At 35.5% G+C, this 21,176-nt stretch overlaps 1 protein-coding gene across 15 annotated transcripts in view; it reads left to right on the top strand.

Annotated features, from left to right (window-relative positions):
- Positions 1-21,176, top strand: part of QKI (QKI, KH domain containing RNA binding) — a 160,406-nt gene that overhangs the window by 66,584 nt on the left and 72,646 nt on the right. For 9 of the 15 annotated variants that reach the window (XR_010830320.1, XR_010830319.1, XM_066994140.1 and 6 more), the window contains exon 4: positions 18,459-18,509. The exons of 5 other annotated variants lie outside the window; for them this stretch is intronic. Coding sequence is in view for 8 of the 10 variants with exons in the window: in XM_066994140.1 (XP_066850241.1) it covers positions 18,459-18,509 (51 nt within the window). In the remaining 2 variants the exon portion in view is untranslated. The remainder of the gene's footprint in view (positions 1-18,458; positions 18,510-21,176) is intronic. One more of the 15 variants, XM_066994139.1, reaches the window with a different exon arrangement.

Here is a 21,176-nt window from a genome sequence, read left to right as displayed (position 1 = left end):
GGCAAATTGTAGTTGTTCAGTGTTTCAGGATGAAAGGCTGACCAGCAATCATTATTCCTGTCTTCTGGGAATAAATTGTGTGGTGCAGGCCTCTTGCTTCTAAAATTCACACACAAGCATGCTGGTGCTGTTTGACAGTTTCATATATCTGTGTTAAGAAATCACAGTCATAGTTTGAAATGGCAGTTAAAAAATGCAAACAAAACCCCAAACACTCTGTAACTAGCTGAAAAGATGCTTTTTGGGTACTTACCTATACTAAGTAATAAAAACAAAATTCACTAGGAATAAAAAGAAATAAAATGAAATTAAGTGCTTCATAGGATTGGTGATGTTAGTGTGTGATAAAAGTGAAAAACAAGCATGTATATGAGACTAAAATTAGTGTCCTCTTATTTAAATAAATATTTTCGGGCAATTTCAGTGGGATTTCTGAAGGTCATGCTTGCTTTTTGAACTGAATCCCTCCTAGGTACTTGTTGTTGAGGGTATTCTTTGTTAAAATAAACTGATTTCTGCTTACTAGAAACTCTCCGGCTAAGGCTGTGTCAACTGGCAGTCTAGCATATTGAATTTTGTAGATCATGCTTTGTTAACTTTTGTTGCACATGAAGGCTGCAGCTTGTCAATAGCAGAGTACCAAACTGATGGGTACATTCAGTTGTCTCCACTGTCAACTTTTGTGGCTCTACACTAAAATTCATTGTACAAGCAGACTGTTCAGTTAAGCTGGATATTTTGCTCACACAGCATGTTCATGAATCTACTGTGTTCAAGTAGAAAACCTTATTTGCTTCTTGTGAATAGAAAAAGACATACGGTATCCAGAATGCAGTTTTGAAGGTATCACCTTGGAAACAATTAACTGATAACTTCAGTATCTAACATCACCTACAGTGAAATTTCTTCTAAACAAACCCTCTTTCTCATCAGTATGCATATCTGCATAGTTATCCTAATTTATCAAACTTTGGGAGGCTCTCTTCATATTTCATTTTTGACCTGTGTGAAAATTGACCTATTCTTAAACTAACTTAAAATATATATATCTATATATATAAAGGTACTACTGAACTTAGCTATTCAGCATATCAAAACTGCCATTTTAATATACAGGGACGAATCTACCATATTAAGCTCTATGAAAACTTGTGTAGCTCTGTGCTGGAGAAGAATACTCAAGCATAGAATCCAAACCTGTTTAAGAAGGTGTGTGGTTGTCGATACCACTTTACCTTCTGAGAGATTCATTGTGAAACATAAGTTGTAATGAAAATAATATTGGTTGCTTGTAAGTTAGTATTTTTTTCAATAGTGAGTGCTTCAGAAAATAGGTTTTTCTATTCCAATTTTAGAACCTTTATTGCATTTGTAGCCAATTACTTTCAATGCAGGAAAATGTTGTAAAGCTGGATTTTTTTAATTATTTGTATTAAGAATTGCTGAAGCATGGCCTTTTTCCCTTTTCCACCCACACAACATATGTGTCTTGAATCATATCCATGGTAGTCTGGAAGTGGTGACCATCTGTGGAGAGGTAAGAGTGTACACTACTAACTGATAATAGTGTTCTTAAAAAAAAGTCATTGTACCAAAAAAAAAAAAATCCTCTTAGCAAGTTACTGACTTGATTATATAAGATAATTGAATGCTGAAGGGTGGCTAGTAGAAACCATCCCTCAGGAAATTCAAAAGGAAAGCATTGGTGAAGGTAACAAACATTACTTCTTGAATTGTCCCTAACTGATGGCTGACTCCAAAACCCTATAACAAGACTTAAATGTACTCCAGATTTTCTTTAGAGTGCATCATCTTTGTTGGCAGTCTTGCTTGCATACCTCTTTACTTTCAGCAAAAATGTTCAGTTGTCATTGACAGTAGTGAAGAATGCAATGTAGGCACAATTAGTTTACTTACGGGAATGTGAATTTTACAAGAATAGAATGTTTCCTTTAAGTTTTCTATAAGGCTTGACAGATGCTTCTTATTTGAGGCAATTTGTTGCATAAGTCTTTTTACTTAAGTCTGAAAAATGCTCTTACTTTCAAGAACAGAATGATTTTTATTTTGAAGGACAGAAATTTAGGTGCCTGAGGGCCCTAAGAATTACTGCAAAGTAATATTAGTCTTTCAGGAAATACCCCTGATAGGTATCCGATGCAGTGCATCTTTCAGATAGGTTTATGTTGTACATACTTTTGCTTTTTATTGACTACTTAATATATCCAGTATATACTGGATGTATTTCTGCAGTATGCTTAATATGAAATTGTAGCTTTGAGTGTATTTTAACGCTATTAAGATGCATGTTTTCCTGTGGAATTTGAGAAGTAGGTAAAGTATTTGACTATAATTGACTTTGATATCAAAAATTGATAATACGTCATTTTGTTCTGAGAGTAGTTAAACTGGTAAATAGTTAGCTGTCCAGTTATTGAAATAATTAGATATGGAAATAACTGACTTAACGGTGTTAAAGAAGCATGGTAAAAAGCCACTCCAGCAGAAACCAGCTCCTATTATATGTCACTCTCATTTGTGTCACTCTCATTTGTTTTTCCTCTGTTCCTTGTGAACAAAAACATTATGATGAAGAGGCAAGAGATCTTATTCTAAAATCTGGAGAAAAGCAGAATGATGCGTAATGGGAAACAAGATATATCAGAGGAACCTTGAACTGTTGCCTGCACATCTGTCTATAAAGAATCCTCTGTTTTATAGATCAAAATTCTGCATCTTCGAACAGCAGTTGACTCATCTTCATCTGTGCCATGGTAGAAACTGTCTGTAAAATTATTCCTAAGCTTTTGTTAGGTAGGAAGTGCTAAGTGTTAATTCTGTTATAACAAGTTGACTAGGCTATAGCCCACAGCTGTTGATGTCATGCATTTGAATAGAAGTTTTGAAAGGTTTGGAGTACAATTCATACTGAATTGTTTTGAGGTATTAAGGAAATTATCTGCAAACATCTATATATGTTTTTACTCTAACTGAAATAGGTGAATGGCTTAAATAATGAAAATTTACTGTAACCTGACAGTTTTACCATATCACAAGATTTATAGAAAACATTTTAAGAGGGTTCGCCATATTCTTTTTCATTGGTGACATAACTTCTTTTCAAATTGCTCTTAAGTGTTGCAGGTAGGTCAATGGCATGAATGTCAGTAACATTAGTTAATTAACCATGGCCAAAAGATAAGTTGTTTCTTTCATATGTGCATGTGTGTATATATTGTGTATGTATATAATAATACACATATAAATATATGTATTTGTATGTGTACATCTGTACGTATGAATATATTTTATTTAAAACACTGACCCCCAACCTATAGTTTTGCTACGTGTGGTTAATAATCTGACTAGGTTTCAGTCATACTTGTTAAATGATATTGGACCATCTTGTATGTGTGTTGGGTTTTAGTTGCACCACTATTTTCTTAGAAAAAAAATAATCCAGTCAGTAGACAGAAGTTAGCACTGGAGTGTTTTTGGTGTGTGGCTATATTACATATAGCAAGTTGTTGACTTTTTAATAAAAAAAATAAAATAATAAAAAGGCAAAGATGTTTGATTTGGAAGGACACATGCTAAATCAGTAGACATTTGTAAAGATCTAAGCTTTATTTGAGATGTGAAGTAGAAGTATTTATAACTTTTCTGTGTTTTGCTGTTTTAGTTACACAATTGTATTAAAAAAGATTGCTTTTCTTGTTTGCTGTAGAACGTGGTTGGATAGTGGATTCATTATGTATTTTTTGGTACAAAGAGAGACATGTAGTTTCTCCTTTCACAGAACAAAGTGCATTTACTGACTAAACACTTTTTCAACAATGACAAAAAAGATGAGAGAACTAGGTGAGACTATTTTAACAGAGCACGAGCATTCTTACATGTAGAATCACATGATTTCATAAAACATTAATTTTCTCTTGTAGGGACAGTAGTGTTGAGTGTTACCTAATAAAACTAAAATGAAGTTGGCTCTTGTGATAAACTCACGGATCATCATGAAGAAGTTGTTTTGCAGCATTTTAGCACCACTAAACTTTTTCCTTACTTGGATTAACTTGTTAAGTTTTAACTGTAACCTATTGGGCTGTACTTTAGTGGGTGATTTTGCGTTTGGTATGTTTGGCTTGCTTTTTTAACTTGCTTAAGAATTTATATTGTGACATTATAAGCTTGCTTACCGGAAATGATTTGTATTTAGGCTTGTGTTTTGAGTGGGTGTTTTTTTTTTCCTTTTTTTTTTTTTTTCTGAGTATCATTAAACTGTGCTTGACTTTGTCTGGGAGAAACTGCACTTAGTTTGAGGCTTGGGTTAATTCCCTAGTCCTCCAAGAAGAGGTATGCAGGTAGGACCTGTTGATTCTGGGAAGAAAAAAGCATGCCTGTATATTTCCCAAGTGTGTATTAGTTCTTGACAGCTCTTGGTCCCCAGTATTTTCTTCTGGGCTGCAGGCTTAGAATACAGGTGGTTGTTTACTGTCCTGGGTATGGCTCCTTCGGGTGAGATATAGCAATTTTATTGAGATAGATAGCAAAAGAGTGAGCACAAAATAAGATACCGCTATTGCTGAAACTAAACACTTGAACTACTAATGGAACATTTAGAAGGTAGAGATATTTGACTTTCTGCTACTTTTTTTCCCAGGTAGAGAGAGGGAGGTAATCTGTAAGTTTCAGTGGGGCAAGATATACTGAATTCCTTTCCAACTTCAAAAATCATTGACTGTGATAACAACTACCAATTGTAATTCCTAAAATGCCTGGTTGATTTGCTATTGAAAGTTGTCACCATCTTAAAACAAGCTTCACTTCATCTGCTAATACTGTGTTAGCCTTTGTCTTGACTAGGCTTGGGTTAAAACAGGTGTTATTAATCACAGGTTACCCCTTTTCTAAACATGCTCTACAGTAGAGTTTAGTAAGGATATGAATGAAGTTCAGGTACCTGGGCAGGTGGTAATGGTTGTGTAAAGGGACAGTGTCCTTACTGTACAGTTTCTCCAGCTATAGCTGCAAGACTTTATGGGTGGTCTTTCCCCTCTGTCTGAAAAGTGTGGTTTAGTTTTTATTGATGGACAGTTGCATGTTTTTATTAGACTTTTCTGAGAGTAGTTAGCAATTTTTGTCTGCTAATTTTTGCACATTTTCCACTTTGCTTTGGTGGGCAGTAAATCGGGAGTGTTTTGATGGGTGTAGGACCCACTGAATTGCATGCACACCATGGATGTATCTTTAACAATATAAATGTGATTAAAAATCATAAGGACTCAGTGTTGGCTACCTGTGTTTAAGGATGAGAACTTACTCAGTTAAACTTGGTTTAAGGCTGAGTACACAAATCTGTTATCCTCTTTAAAGACTTGTTACTCTTGCAGAAGTAGAATACAACAAGACTTAAGAGTGGCTAGTACTAAACTTGCTTGAAGACCATTTAACTTAATTAATTGAGTCTGACATTCAGGGTAAATTGTCTGATTTAATTATTAAGTGCCATAAACTAGTTATGGAACAGACACAATGAACAGTATTCATGCTTGCTTGATGAGTTCATTACCATGAGTAATGCTTGAATGTAATTTGGATCATAAGTCAGTTCAGTACTGTATGCCTGCAAGACAACCAAGATCTTGTCCTCTAACCTCAGTAGCTAAAATTAAGAAAACAGGCTATTTTAGATCGTTGAAAGTAGAATCTGCAAAACAGTGACTTGATTCAGGCAGTTGTCAATAGGTTTTATCTGCCTAACAGTATAGTTGGCAGCTCAAGTAATAGGAAGACTTCAGCTATGAGAAAGTGGGGGGAATATCAACTTCTTGGTTTCACTAGAACATGTGACAGAATCACAGAAAACTTGATGAGAATAGATGGGGAATTGGTATGGGAAGGAGATGCCTAATTGGTACAAAAATAAAATGAATTTGCTACCCGGTTTATGGGAAGCGATATTTTCTTGTATGAAGAACTGATATCCCTGGGGAACAAACATACATGCACAGTAGTGTAGATGGAAATCTGACTAATTTATGGAACAGTTATATTTTAATAGCAAAAGCGACATGAGATTTTTCTTCTCGAGTCTTCGTAGGTTCAAGAAGATGTCTCCTACTGCTTCTGTTCCTTTTGTTTTGAACTAGATCGATATTTTTTTTGTTTTTATTTCATGAACTTCTCTCTTGTTTCATGAGTTGTTTTAATTTTCCTTGCTTTTACTTGCAGTTCTTCTTAGTTCTCTACGGAGATATTCTGTGGTTATATTTTTCAGCCTTGGTCCCTGGTGACCTCCTTCTGACTGGTCTTATGCTTTATTAATCATTATAATAAAAGGAGGGTTAATTTCCGTGGTGTTTCATTTATTCTCTGAAAATAGGAGATGCTGTGTAAGTGCATTAAACTGAATTTTGGTTTCTAGGAACATAGAATTGCATAAAGGTAGAGCATGATATAAGCACTGGAGTTAAGCAAGAAAGATGAGATGAGGCATAAGAAATTCATGGCAGACTTTTCATGACACTAACTAATGAACAGATAAAAATGTTTCAAATGCAGAAGAGCATCTGAAAGTGAAGGAAAAAAAATCCAACAAAAAGAATTCAAAATAAATAAGTCCCAGTAGTTAAGATGGTTGTTGAATTCATGCCATTTACTTGCCTTGATGTTACTGTGACATGAGCTCTGAATGTAAGAACTTCAGAAGAGATGTGAAGTCTCTGAAGGAGTCGGAGAGTAGATACTGATGTTGCCCTCCAACTTGGACAGAGGTTTCTCTAGGTAATTTGTACATGTGCTGTGAGGAATGGGTAAAAATTAGAGGTTAAGATTAATTGGTATCTCTGGGAAATACTGAAATCCCTTTTCATTCCTCAAAGAATTAAAATAGGCAATGTAATTGTGAACCAAACTGTCCTGGCTTTTATGTGTTATTTACCGAAGGATGCTAGAAGATTTTGTCCATAGAACAATTTCTGTAGCCTTTCACAGTAGCAGATACAGGGTTTTTCCAGCGTCTTGTGTGGAGTACCACATAAGAGTTGGAGGAGCGTTTGCAGGGGCATTGCTGGGAGGGAATATTTGGGTTCCCCTGTCAGTGGTGCAGTTCTTTGTCAGCCTGTACTGGGTAGGAGTTCAAGTATTCAGGTCACATTTGCTGCTCAGTTGTTTATAGTGACCCTTAGGGAAGAAGCAACAGAGGGGATGTAAATGTTGCATGGACAACTCTGAGTTTCTGGAACACTTCAGGGCCTACAGCACTGTATTTGTGCTGGGCTGCAAAGTTTGTGGTGTTTTTTTCCCAGGTTTTTCAAGAAGCTTCTGAGTTAGGCATCTATTGTAACTTTTGCTAATCTCCTGACCTTGAGAACGGATCTGTGTTCCTGTGAGACACGTCTTGAAGGGTAGTTGCCAATCATGGAAATCAACTAGGAAGGCATTTTATTTACTTAGGTTATCTTAAAGCCAAGCCAAGCCTTTAGGAAGATGAGTGTTTTAGCTTCCTTTGTTAGTCCGCATTTCCTCACAGCTGAGTCACTGAAAACACAGGCTTGTTTAGAAAAAAAAAAAAGGCTTGGAGATGATTTTTGTTTGTTTTAAGAAACAATTAACCAAGCTACCTCTCCTTCCGTTCCCCATCCCATTCTGTTCTTGCTTTTTTAGAGTTTTGCAAGAGCAAGCATTGCCAACTGTCAATAGCAAACCGTAGTTGTAGGTAACAATTTCTCAGAATGCTGCAGTAGTTCTGCTAGTCCCTGTTCTTCAGAGGTGCTTCTAGACTTCATTTTCCACTACCTTAACCTTTAATCAGTAGATCTCCGAAAGTGTGGGTCACTTCTAAAGGCTCTGTGAAAGGTTTTGCAAAAAGCAAGTTAATTTTTGTGATCCAGATGTATGAAATTGTAAGAGTCTGCACTCCACACAGAATGTATCCGTGAACACAGAAATAGTAATAATAGTGAGAGGCCAAAATCTCACCAAAACATTGCTACCTGTGAGGTTTCGTGGTGACTCTCTTTCAATGTGTTGAAAAAATGTTAATAATATTCAATAATTCTGTATTTTGGACTCTGAAATTTATTACCTACAGTATCATTAGGTGTACAAACTGATTTTTAAAATTTCAAGATACAGGGAGCTTAAATATTGATAATAGTGATAGTGAGAAAATACGCAAAGAATGCTGCATTTAGTTCTAACTTAGTTAACCACTATCGTGTATATATTAAATTAATTGTAATATCTTTTTCGTTCCCTGATGGGCTATATTCTGGGTATTGTGCGCTCCCATATTTGCCTCTAAAACCCTGATAAATGTAATCTGTTGGAATGTTTTTAAGACAATAGCTATTTAATGAATAGCTTGTGTGTATAGGAGAAAAGAATAAGCTTGATTGCTTACAATCTGACATATGAAAAAGCGTTTTTTTAGATCTCTTGTATTTGCATATCTAATTGCTATGTAATCAAAACTAAGTGAACTGTAGCTACTTGAAACCAAAAAATGAAAGGCAATCATCTTTACAGGGGGAAATATCCCACTCATATGCAAGCCTGTCTGAATATTAGAATTATATTCTTCTTGTGTTTAATTATAGGTGTCTGACTGAGCAGTAAATTTATGCCTGTGTATTAAAAGAGTGAATGTGACCCTGAAACATCAGCTTTCCTTTGTTGCAGCAAAGCATTGGCATTGAGAGAACTTAACAGTGTTGTGTATTTTGGTGATAAGGGATTGTGCCAGAATAGCTGTTAATTACCTGCTTTGTTTGATATGGAAAGTAGTGGTTCCGCACTTTTCTTCCCACCAGTGACAGTACTCAATTAAAACTTGTATTAAACAGTGATAATGCCCTCGTTTATCTGGTGGGGAAGACGTGAGGTGAAAAAAATTAACAGGATTTTTTCAGCTGTTTGGAGGCTGCTTTGTTTTGTGGATTTTTTTTTTCGATTTCTTGTTTTTGTTCCGTGTTGTTTTTTTCCGCTGCCGTGAATCTAGTGACTATAAAGGAAGACAAAGTGTCTTGATTCTTTCTGACTCTTAGATGTCCCAATTCATTAATCCTGGCTATAGTTCAAGTTTTAAAACAAACAACAACTTTGATGTCCCGAGTTGGAAGATATATTTGGAAGATGCTTTCTCTACCCTGTTCCATGTCATTCATCTTTGTGAAGATCTGTTGTCATGGATCCTTATTTCACTGTTTTTTGAAATGTTACTATATTGCTTACAAATGGCAGAGAGTGCTTTACGAAACTTAAGTTTGTCTGAGCTTTTCTATTCCAGGTGTTTGGAACATGTTTTCTGACATAACTGGTTTTCTCAGCTTCTGTTAATATTTGGTGTTTTATATTAAAAAATAAATTCTCAGATCAGATTTTTGCATGATTTTGTAGCAAATTAGTATTTTTCTCTTAGATTTCTTAAGTACGTGACAAAACCAAATACAGTATTTTGGATAGGAACCCTTCAGTCTTAGATACAATTCTCTGATTAGCAGTATTTTTTTCATATGTAAGCAGAAATACCAAAGAAGAACAAGGCAAGGGAGTTAAGCTAGAAGAGACTTGTAATCTTTGTGGTTCTTTGTTTTCTTCTGGTAGTAATGCTCCGTGAATAATCCTGTAAAATTGAAAATGTTCAAAATACCTGTTCTTATGGCTGTTGATTTGTAGAATTCTGACAGTAACACTTAAATATTTATTTTGTTCATCCAGGGTAATTAAGGAGCAACTTGGTTGCCTTACTTAGGAAGTTTGGAAATGTCTGTGTTCTTCAAAAGACAAAAATAAGCAAACAAAATAAACTTGAACAGGTCTGTTCTGGAAGGAAAATTTGTCAGTGGCTGAATGTCTGATGCTAGACTAATTGGCCAAAAATGTGAAACAGTAAGTGAAAAGGAGTAATTACTGTAATTGCCTCAAAGTGTGTGCGCTAATTTTTTTTTAAGATCTTGGTGAATATGAATATGGAAATACATGATGATTTAACTGGAACTTCAGAGCTTGAACTGTTAGGTGAATCAAGGTAACATGCAATAAATCAGATTCGTTAGTTGTGCCCAATTATTGCAGGCAACCAAGCTTGTTGAGAAGACATACTTAATGGTTAGCAGTACTGATACATAGTCCAAGATACAACTTTAGAACTAAATGGCAACAAATGATTTGCAGATACAACACCACCTTAAAAAGCTGTTTTAAGTATGGAAAACTGAAAGTTTTTCTTGTTTCCTTGAAAACCCAAACAGAATCACTGGTTAAAGGGGAGAAAGCTAACTTTTATTCGTTACTGGAATTCAGTAATCTGATGGTCAAACTGCAGTGAAAAGTCATTGGGGGGGCGGGGGGGTAACAAAAGAGGTTTTAATTGGGGGATTTCATCATGGTTTACAGAAAGAAAACAGTGGAAGGCCTTGCTTAGATGACATCTCAGAAATAGCATGTTTTTGTAGTAGTCTGCTTTTCTTTTGAAGGAAATGCTTGTTTCTGGCTATATTAAGTCATGAAATCCATGAAATAATTTAATTGCATTTAATTAACAGCAAAACTTTTCACATGACTATGGAATGTACTTTCCTCAGGTAATTCATAAGGTGAATAAATGTAGACTTTCCTCCTCTACCCAACTCCACTTTCATACTAAGTAAAGGGTGATAAGCATTAAAGAAAAATATGATAAGGTATTTTATAATCTGACATTTGAAGTGGAATGATCTCTGGCCATTTCATTAACTGTTTTTCCAATTTCCGTTTTCTGCACTGTTTAAAAAAAAAGTGGAATGTGAATTTGAGATGCATTTAGATTAGTGGAATTATTTCTTAGTGTTGTGGTGCAGCAATATGAGTGAGTGAGCTCATCCATGTAGGATTAGGTTCTGCAGTGATTAGATAGCTTCCTATGATCAGATATGCTTGTTGAAAGGTAGTTTCACTTTTTAGGTGAGTGTTGCAACCCCCACAGTCCAGTCACAGATAGTCTTTCTAATATCAAAGCTAGTTTCTTAAGGTTTCCTTAAACTTTCCTGTGTGTAGTATCAAGTCCTAACTTCAGATAAAGTTGAGGAGTATGTTCTTCCGGAATGAATCATCTTAAATGGACATTGTAGTTTTTATTCGCTCTAAAGAAAATAGGCCTATCTGATCTTTCTGTTTAAATTGTTCAGATTACATTTCATTTTCTTCGGTCACTTGAAAATAGTTTGCCAGCGTTTTCTGTGTATTTTCCTTATATTGGAGTTAAGATTATACATTCGAATTTTATTTTGGGGGGGAAGTATTTCATGTGTTTTAGTGAAATTTCCTATTTCAATCTTCGAAGTTTCAAAGTAATGTTGCTATATTCAGTTTTGAATAGGCATTAATCTACTGTATTATTTTGTAATCCCTACATCCACCTCTTTTTGCAGAAAGGAAAATTACTGTGTTGCAATTATTTGTAGTTTCAAAATGGGGGAAAGTAAAGGAACTTATTTGACTTTAACGATTGCCTTTCCTAGACCCTTTTTGCCTGAGCGTGCTTTCCCATTCTTTTTAGGGTTTGCAGTCTTTTTTGAGAGAAATTTCTGTATATCTAATTTTCGTAGAGTGCAGTTTCTCTGTCAGTATAAGTCCGTTATACACACTGCTTCTGTTTGGGATCCTAATAATTTTGCTTATGCAAACTTAGTGGATTATGTTTCCATTATTGGACAAAGAAGGCTGTCAATGGCTTTTAAACCTAGAATTAACTGAAACAGACACTAGGCTTCTAAGACTGAATTGAAATTCTCATTTTGAAGTCTACTAACTCTTTTTCCATTTGAAAAATGCCATCTAAATTGAACAGATAATTTTCTGTACCCACCCCATTGAATATTGCTGAACTTCATTTTTAACTTGGATAAAAATCCTGTGTTCGAGTAGCAAAATCTCTGTAACCTTTGAAGAAACTAAAATTTCTTCTTAAGAAGTTTCAGGACATGAAAAATCTAAAAGTTGTGAAATGGCTTCCTCTTTGAGTAGCCCTCTAGAGTAATACTGTTTGTTAAGCATCCTGGTCACAGAATTTATGTACAACATGAGGAAAATTCAGACCTCTCGTCTCCTCCTGCCGCCGTAACCTGAATTGATGGTACTTGTTGTTTGCAATATATAACCATTAAACATACCTCTTCCTCCTTGATGAAAACAGTGCTGCTGAAAACACATCATAAAACTTGTTTTTATTGTAAATGTACCAATGAATTGTAGTTTCCTGCGGGCTTGGATTCTGCCTATGTAAAATCAATGACGAAAACACTGAAAATCTGAGCAATAATTTATTTACGGTTGGAGTGTGTCTCACATTTGTACACATACCTTTTAGGTACATAACAATGTACCCATATGCATCTTGTATTTGAGTTAATCTCTGTGCTGAGGATTTTCTGGGCACAACTATGTAACATTTTAACATAGTGGTGATATTAATGTTCTCTTTCCCTTTTCTTAACCATTTGGACAGTCAGGACAAGAATGTTGTTCTTTAGGGGTAAAAATTCAAAATTTATGAAAAGAATTTACAATTAAAGTGTTTGTGCCTCAAACCTAAGGATTTTTTAAGATAGGCTTTTGGGTGATTTGGAATTACCTTCAAGAAAATGTGAAGAATCCATCTAGAAACAAACTTTAATTACATATATTAACTGAGTCAAGTTATGATGACCTTGGCAATGCTCTAAACCAATTTGCAGTGATTACTGTCAGAGCGATTCTTTTTCTGTTGAAAAGTAATGGTCTATGATGTATTGGAGGCCAGATGAGATCATCCTAATGATTCTTTCTAGTCAAAGACTTTGAAATTGGAAAAAATTTTAGTTGTAGTTAAGATTAGGTTAAAAAAAAAAATGATAACTGTAATAGGTACTGAATAAAATTTCAATAGTCAAATAGAACACTTAATTTATCAATTTTTTTAATAAATCACCAAGACTTTTAGTCTTCCTGTATGTCAAGGAAGCGTATACTACTGAAATGTATAACAATTCTACAGTTAGGTTCAATTTGTTTTTTTCCTACACTTTGCTTCGTACAGTTTCCCACCCTTTATGTATATATTCAGATACGCTAAAATTAAAACAGTTTATTGGCGAGAATCAACCTAAAATTTTGGGGCTCCAGTGTGGTTTGACTCCATGTATTCTCAGAGAACCCAACATTTTAATTGAGTAGAATATTCGTATATTAAGTTGTCTTGCTTTGGACATTCTGGATGAGGCCCTCTATAGTTGCTATTGCCTGAATTTGAGAACACCATTCAAAAACAAACCTTAACGATTTGAGTACTGGGCTTTTGTTATACATCTTGTTACTGGCCTTAAGAATTTAGTTCAGAAAAATTTCTTAATTTAGGCAGGCTTAACATGTTTTTTGGAGGTTTTTGATTGTTTTAAGAAAAAAAATATACTCAGCTGTGCAACAAATTCATCTTCATGGATTTTAAAGACAAAAAGGAAGCCTAATCTAATAGCCATCAGGAATGAAATTCTGCAGCAAGTTTGATCAGATAGATAAGACCAGACCTGAGAGATAAGGTGAGAACTATGTGTTGTCTCCACAAAACAGTGGCAGCGGTAGCAGAAGGCATTTTTTTCCCCATAAATGTATTAATAAATGCTGATTATATGTGATTTTTACGAATACATTTTGTGTAATAATAAAGTTTCTTGCTTTCCACAAGTGAGAAAAGTCATTTTCATATGTATCAAACTAGATATTTTACCAGTTCTTTGAATTCCCAGTCTCTTCAGTCTGTCTTCATATCAGAAGATACAGTAGTTATAGTGGTTAGAGCTATGTAATTACTTGGAGGTGAGGATGAACGTTAGGACACATAGAGCTTCCAAAATCTACGGTATCCTGGGATGTTGTAGTGAACAGGACCGTGTGGTTATGTCTACATACCACAGAAGTGCTTATCTCCTTATTCCTCAAGGGAAGCACTTGAATTGTACAAATAATAAGCTTACACAGAGTTGTGTACCAGTTATTTCTGTGCCTGGACTTTCAGATGTGCTTATTCAGTGTTACTTCAGCTGCTCTTTGGACTCTCAGGGAATATATACAGTGCAGACTTCTTTTCTTAGTTCGAGGAAAAGCTGTTAAAATTGTGTTCCTGTGTCTTATACGTATGTATATTGGGAAAAACTGTTTGCATGCCTCTGTTTTTGAATCTGTGTTTAGTAAAATTTTTAAGTACTAATTGTTTATCAGATTCAAGAGTTAGTTTGTTGTTCCAATTCTTAACTCTGAAGGTACCATCTCCTGTCTAAAATGGGAAGTGTTTTAGAACTCTAATAGGTAAGTTATCCTGCATGTTGTATTATGCTAGAGAAAGTTGTTAAAACAGCTTATATATATATATATATATATATTTTTAAGTGCCCAGATAAAAACTTAATTTTATGGCTAATGATTAATCTTTGTGAGATGAGCTACTTGTGTTCTCTTACCGTCTGTGGACACAAGTAAAGTAGAGATGCAGCCTGAAGTCTTCAATACTATAAAACTGAAATCACTTTTCACAGGAAAAGGCAGAGAAAAATAATCACTTAACAAATTTACCAATAAATTATACTTTACAATGTAACAACTTGCTTGAAAAGATCAAAAGATAGTAGTGTATTTTCTGTTCTGCACTTTTTTGTTTCAATAAATTATTGTTTGTATATCTGAATATTTTGAATTGATGCCACAACTCTTCTAGCCAGTGGATTTCCTGTGCTCTCATAATTATAATTCGGATATTAAGATGACTGTTGAAGAGATACAGAGATCTAGACAGTATTTTTACACACACAGTCTTTTCTCTGTTGTTTTCTTCAAGGCTTGTTAAAAGTAAGTCATGCTTGGCTGACTGTTGTGATTCTTCAACAAGCAGCATTGATTGACCCTGTAAGTTCATGCTCACCTCCAAGGTTTGTTCATGCTGGCAAGAGTTACGAAAGTGTTCTTAGCCTTTCCAGCCAATTTGCAAATCCACACCATGAGTTGGCCTTTACACAGTAAGTTTTTGTGTGTATATATGACAGTAATCCAGGGTCGGTTTTCAGCTATTCGAATAACATGACAATAGTTCTGTGGCTTAACTGATTTGATTCTTCCTTCATTCCCAAATTAGAAACATGATCCAATTTTATATTTACTGGACATGATACTGCGCTTTAACCATTTCATAAAACATTTCTCATCTTGCTTTGAGATGTCTTAAAGATGACAGCATTTTTTGTGGGTTCTTTGTTCATCCATTGATTTATCTGTGTATCTTTTCCTGTACATCTCTTTCAACTTCTTTGTAGAAAATGTGCTGTGCCTACTTTTTACGTGGCATACGTTACAACTGCATTATATCCCTTTCTTTCTGGAGCTTGAATACTGGTGTATTAAGTATTTGTATATTGTCTACAGTCAGTTTAGTGGCTAAAATTTTATTGCCATCTCAGACTTGTTCATCCACATGAAGAGGATGATGATCTGTTTACAAAAGTAAGGTATCTTAGCCCTTCCTGCAGGGTAGGCATTGGGGGTGGAACAGGGAGGAAATACTTACATGCATGTGGCTGAACACATGATTTGTACTTAAAACTTTGTTTTGACTTTCGTGGACTGTTACTGTAGTTTATTAAATGGTTAAAACATACTCTATTAACAGGAAGAATGTCTGCTTTTTTCCTGATTTTTCTGAATGTTCTTAGTAAAGGCTCTTTTCCGTATGAGACTGTATGGTTTTGTAGCAAGACTTTGAGTATGTGGTCTAGCTATTGTTTGTAAGTTATAGCAGAAGAGAAATTTCTTTTAGATCACTGTGGAGAAAAGCTGTATAGGTAGAGCATTGAAACTGATCTTAGACTTCCATTTGGATCAATTGGCTGTGGGAACATTTTATGGGTCAGGAGTAGCCTTAGAGCTCCTGTAGCTTTTCAGTTTTTTTGGTCCTCTGTGTTTAATGCTTTGTGTGAAATAGTTGCTTAAGGGGGTTATTGAGATAAACAGCTGCGTGGGTAGGAGCTGTTGCACAGTAAAAGGGGTATTAAAAACATTACTAAAAAAGGTAGGATATTTTGATGTCACTGGTTTGTTTGGTAATCTTAAAAAGAATACAATATACTTTTTTTCTAAGTTGGTTGCATAGTAGATTTTGAAATACATAAGTCCTTGAATCAGAATTGAATTCAAATGATCTTTACTTAAATTTTGTCAAATAATACACAATTGAAGAGGGTTACACACTCTTAAGCAGAGTAATTCCTGAGCTATTCATATTATTAGTCGTCAAGGAAACGATATTCTTGCTATCACAAATTACTGCAGTTCTTCTATGAGTGGTATGGCATTGGAATTGATTTGATGGTCAGTTCCCGTTCAAAGTCTTAAGACTCTTGTTCTTGCTGTTTCATGTACATTCTTGAGAGTCAGCTGAGTTCACTGGTTTCCGAATTGCCTCTCTGAGCAGTTGTTTAAGCAGCGGCTCAGCGCAGGGGAAGTAGCAGAGTAAGGACTGCTATTCATTGAGAGCTAATTGTGAAGTAATGAGCTTACTTGAGGAGGTAAACTTCACCCTCAGGTTCCATGACATGAGATACGTGAGTGACTACATTAAACAAATTTTACTTTAACTTCTAGTTTATTTCACCATTAAATCACCCAATAAATTAGGAGGATTTAGATGAAGAGGATTCTTGTTCAATGGAGAGGTGGAAACAGTATAATTTTGTGGATATTTTTCTTCCGAGTTTTGAGAAAAGAATCGTGTGTATTATTCTGGAATCTTAAACTTTGTAAAGCTCTAAGAGTTACTCATATGAGGCAAACTTAATTTTCTCACTTTCAGCTTAACAGAAAATAAATTACTAGATAGCATTTATAATTTAGGTGGATTTTTTTTGATTCCATCTTCTGCTTATAGTTCATCTTTCTGTTAAAATAAAAACAAAACCAAACAAACTTTGAATTCTCCACTGTAGAGATTTCATTCAGCGCTCGTACTGTTTCAGTTGGGACTTGCAGCTTGTTGCAGCTGGAGAATTGTAATTTTTTCTTGCTATTACACAGAGTTAAGTTGGAGAACGGACCTAGGGTAAAGACACCCAGGTCTTTGGCCAGCTCTTGTTTGGAACACATGCTGTCTTAGCAAATCGTGTGCATCAGTGCTGTTCCTGAAAGCAGTGCTTATAGAACTGTATCTTCTGTCACCAGGTGCTCTAATCTGAGTATATCAAAATACTCTTTTGTCAGAGGAGGATGATGAGGCTGACTAATTCTAAAGCAGTTCAGCAAGATCGCATTCCATGTACATCAAGATGAGGAGCTTCAGCAAGTTCATGGATTTGATTTAGCTTCAGACATTGACTACAACCCAACATTGGTTGAGGGTAGTTTATCAAACTGAAATAGGTTAAAGACAGCATAACTTATAACTGGATTTTAAGTATGTATTTTAATGTACTTAGATGTATTATGTTTCATATTTTTAGGCTTCCTTCCTGATAATTACGTGTTTTTCATGAGCAACATTATTACCTTCCCTATTTAAATAAAAATTGGACTTTGTGCCTTTCCCCTCTCATACATTGAAATTATGTAGCTGAGGAGTGGATGGAAGGAATGGAAGGGGCTTAAACCATTTTTTGAATGGAATCAGTGGTGTTGTCTCTCTTTATGTGATCTTCATTCATCATTAATCATCATTATTATTTTACAAATTAGTATCTGGCTATCAGGTGAAATTCAGTATTTTTTAGAAAAATGATGGCAGCTTTTGTGGTAGCTATATCGTAGCATATGTACAAACTGTATTTTACAGCTATATTAATAGTGGATGAGATAGACGTGTTGGGCTACTTTTAGTGGTTAGCTGGCTCATGGCTTGTTTTTTTCATTCTTTCTGATTTTTTCTCTCTGCAAAGCACTTCTAAAAATTGTGTTTGCGCTTATTTTGCTGTTTCACAACATAAAGAGGCTCTGAAAATGACTTTGTACATTGCTTTTTATCTTATGAATTTAAGCTGTATCTCAGTTGAATTTCTAGGGGGAGTAACTTATTTTTTCATAGTATATGTGATGTTAGTTTATAAAAAGTGTGCAAATCACCAGCCGTGTCTGTGCAGGAGTATTTAACACGGAATCCCTTTCCAGAGTTACTGGTTGCTCAGATGAAGTAGGATTTCAAGGGACTGGGAGGGGTGGGAAGGGGGAAGACTGAAGCTCTTTTTTCCGTGACTTAACTTCTGTTGAATTTTGCATTGTTTTTGCTTAACTAGGTTGTCTTACGGCTTATTGTGGTTTCTTGGGATATCAGTCTCAAGTGTAAACAAGAAGGAATAAAATGTATCCCTCACAGGATAAAATAAAAACGCTAATCCCAGCCCTTCATGCCTCTATTAAACATCTTAAAGAAGCAAAATAGGGCACATGCCCAATTTTTTTTTGCTTTTCAGGTCTCCTTTAAGAGCAGAGACAACCATGATCCAGCAGTTATGGAGGTAGAGGCAAGTAAATGTTTTACTTACTGTAAACATTCCAATAAGTTTGTGCAAGTCAACTACAACTCGAGGAGACCCTGGTTGAAAAAGAACCTCAACCCTCCCTTCACCAGATGATGAATTTGCTTTGTATTCTTGGTGCAAGGAAAAATAGATTTAACCTTTTATTGCGTATTGACAGATTTCACTTCAGTTACATGCTTTGTAATACCTAGCTGGTGTAAAAATATACCAGTTTGTATTACTAAGGTTTTTTTTTTTTATAATAGGTTCCAAAGTAAAAAAAAAAAACTTCACCAATCTTCAAAGTGTGAATTGTTTTGGGCGGTTCCTCACAGTGATTTTTCTTCTTTAAAGGAAAAAAAAAAATCAGTGGCTAATATTGCTACCTCCAACTGCTGGTGTTCAAATCAGCTCTTCAGAATTCTCACTTAAAGAAATTCAACAACCTCTTATGCACTTGGTCTAAACCTGTAATTATTTCCATGCTGGGGACATTTCTGAGACCTTATGTTGAGTGTCTCCTGAAGGTATTGCTCTTGCTCTTAAAGCAGGTTTTTTGTTCTTTTCTGAAGGTTGTATTGGAGGTTCAGGAAGGAACTATGCAGCTGTATTGCTGGCATATTAAAAAACAGTCAGCCTCTGAGTGCTAGTGCTCATCAGAAGATTTGACTCCTTCAAGTATATCAGGCTGCAGTTCTAGTACTGCTCTTACGACAATTTTAAGTCGATACTTTCTGTCCAGTGCTGCTCACACAGCCCTGGCTAGGAATATTTTCTCCCTTCTGACAGTTAACTGGTGATGTAAATGACTATGATGAGATGCTTTGGTGCTAAACCAGCAGAATACTAAAGCTGGGAAATTTTCCTGTTGTTTTTGAGTGCTGTGAACTGGATCACAAGTACTAGGGTATGTCAAGGTGGGACCAGCAGCACTGACTTAAAATAGCTTAAACTGCTGAGGAGCTGCGTGCTTCTAGGCAAAGTCTTCAAATTCAGATTGCTTTTGAATTAGTTGAGTTGGGTGACTCTGGCATCTTGGAATGTTGCGTAGCCATTGTTGTTAATATCTTTGGATAATCCATGTTCTGGGGTACCCAAATCACTTTTTGGACATCCAAAATATGGAACATACAGGCTTAAAATGTATTCTGTCCACCACTAATGAATGTTTTGCAGGGTTCAGTTTTCTTACTTAAAATGCAGACATTTGAAACACAACAGAACTTTCTGACCATGAATCATACTAAATGGATGCTTACTGAGAACTGGGAGGCAAAGTTGTGGAGCTGTATGTTTGGGTTTTAGTTCTCTGAAATACCAGAGCTGTTCTGGGGGAAGGGCCGGAAATTTTCCATGTTTTCAGCATCTTTTTCCTATTTGGAAGTAGTTCATTTGTGATGTCTGAACTCTTCAGTCATAATTCAGTGCAAAGATCAAAATGTAATAGCTAATACTTAAGGATGTTTTAAATTTGTTGGCAGCATACAATTGTCTTGTGGAGGATGTTAATGACAAGGAGCATGCTGACACTGTTCATTTTTACCTCACTTCTCTGAATGTTTTGTAAAGAACCTTCAAATTTAGGAATCTAGTTATTTCTTGGTCTTTCCTCTTCCTTACTCGTCAACAAAAATGCAAAATTTGCATGGTTTCATAACAATAGGGGATTATGTCTATTTGGGGCGGTTTTGCTCAATTTGTCTTAAGCAGGGGGGGGGGGGGCGGGATGTGCTGTTGCATGTTACAGGGCTACAGTGAGGACAGGAAAAGCTAGATCTGTTCTGCTAATCTGGGAGTGTGGTTCAGTGGGATAGCTAACCTGGTTTGACAGCTTGCTGCCACTGAGAGTGGATAGTCAAGTCTTCCTTGCATTGCTTCAGTGCTTAGCTAGCACCTTGGTTAGCTATTGTGGCTTCCTAAATTGACTGAAATAATAATGATTAATAATGATTAGTAGTAGTTTTTACTTCTTAATAAGCTGTATTGACCCAAAAGTGTGGTCAAATTAATATGTGTCAGTTTGAAAAAGGAGAGAAGGGGAAAAGGGTGTGTCTGTGCGGTTAGTAAGTAGGAGGTCAGCACCTGTCGGTTGGCAGAAAATCTGTGATTGCGTTGTCTGTTGCTGAATTGCATTTAGATTTTGCTTGTGCTTTCCTGATAAGGAGGAAATGTTTAGAATGAGGGAAGTCACCTGTCTTCTAACTCTCTAGGATGAGAGCAAAGTGTGTGGTTATGTTTGTGCTCAATTCATACGCTATACTGTGTTATTTTCTAGATTGGATGAAACCTTTGTAGAACACAAAAAAAGCATGTACATAATGTCCTTTTCTTTCTGGTGTTTGTCTTATTACAGGCTTTTTTCATTTGGTAGTATATTAAACTATAAAACTTTGGGGCTTTTTTTTTTCTTTGGGGGAGGGTAAGCATGTATAATGGGTATTCTGACAAAATAGAAGATACATTTGAAACTTAACTTCAGAAGAGTAGAAGCAGTTACTTTATTTTTGTAATAAATTAGTGCCCATTTCAGATGATGCTCTGGAATCTATTAAAATTTTTTCACTTTAAGTGCCTTTGCACTTGGTTAACTCATCAAGGATTTGCTTTTATTTCTATGGCTTCGTACTGTCATGATGTTCTGTGTGGTTCTTGTCTCCTTCCGGTTCCTGT

Source organism: Anser cygnoides, chromosome 3, assembly GCF_040182565.1.
Source record: "Anser cygnoides isolate HZ-2024a breed goose chromosome 3, Taihu_goose_T2T_genome, whole genome shotgun sequence".
Taxonomy (NCBI): Eukaryota; Metazoa; Chordata; class Aves; order Anseriformes; family Anatidae; genus Anser; species Anser cygnoides.
Note: the sequence above shows the minus strand (reverse complement) of the source record. Positions and strands in the feature narration are given on the sequence as shown.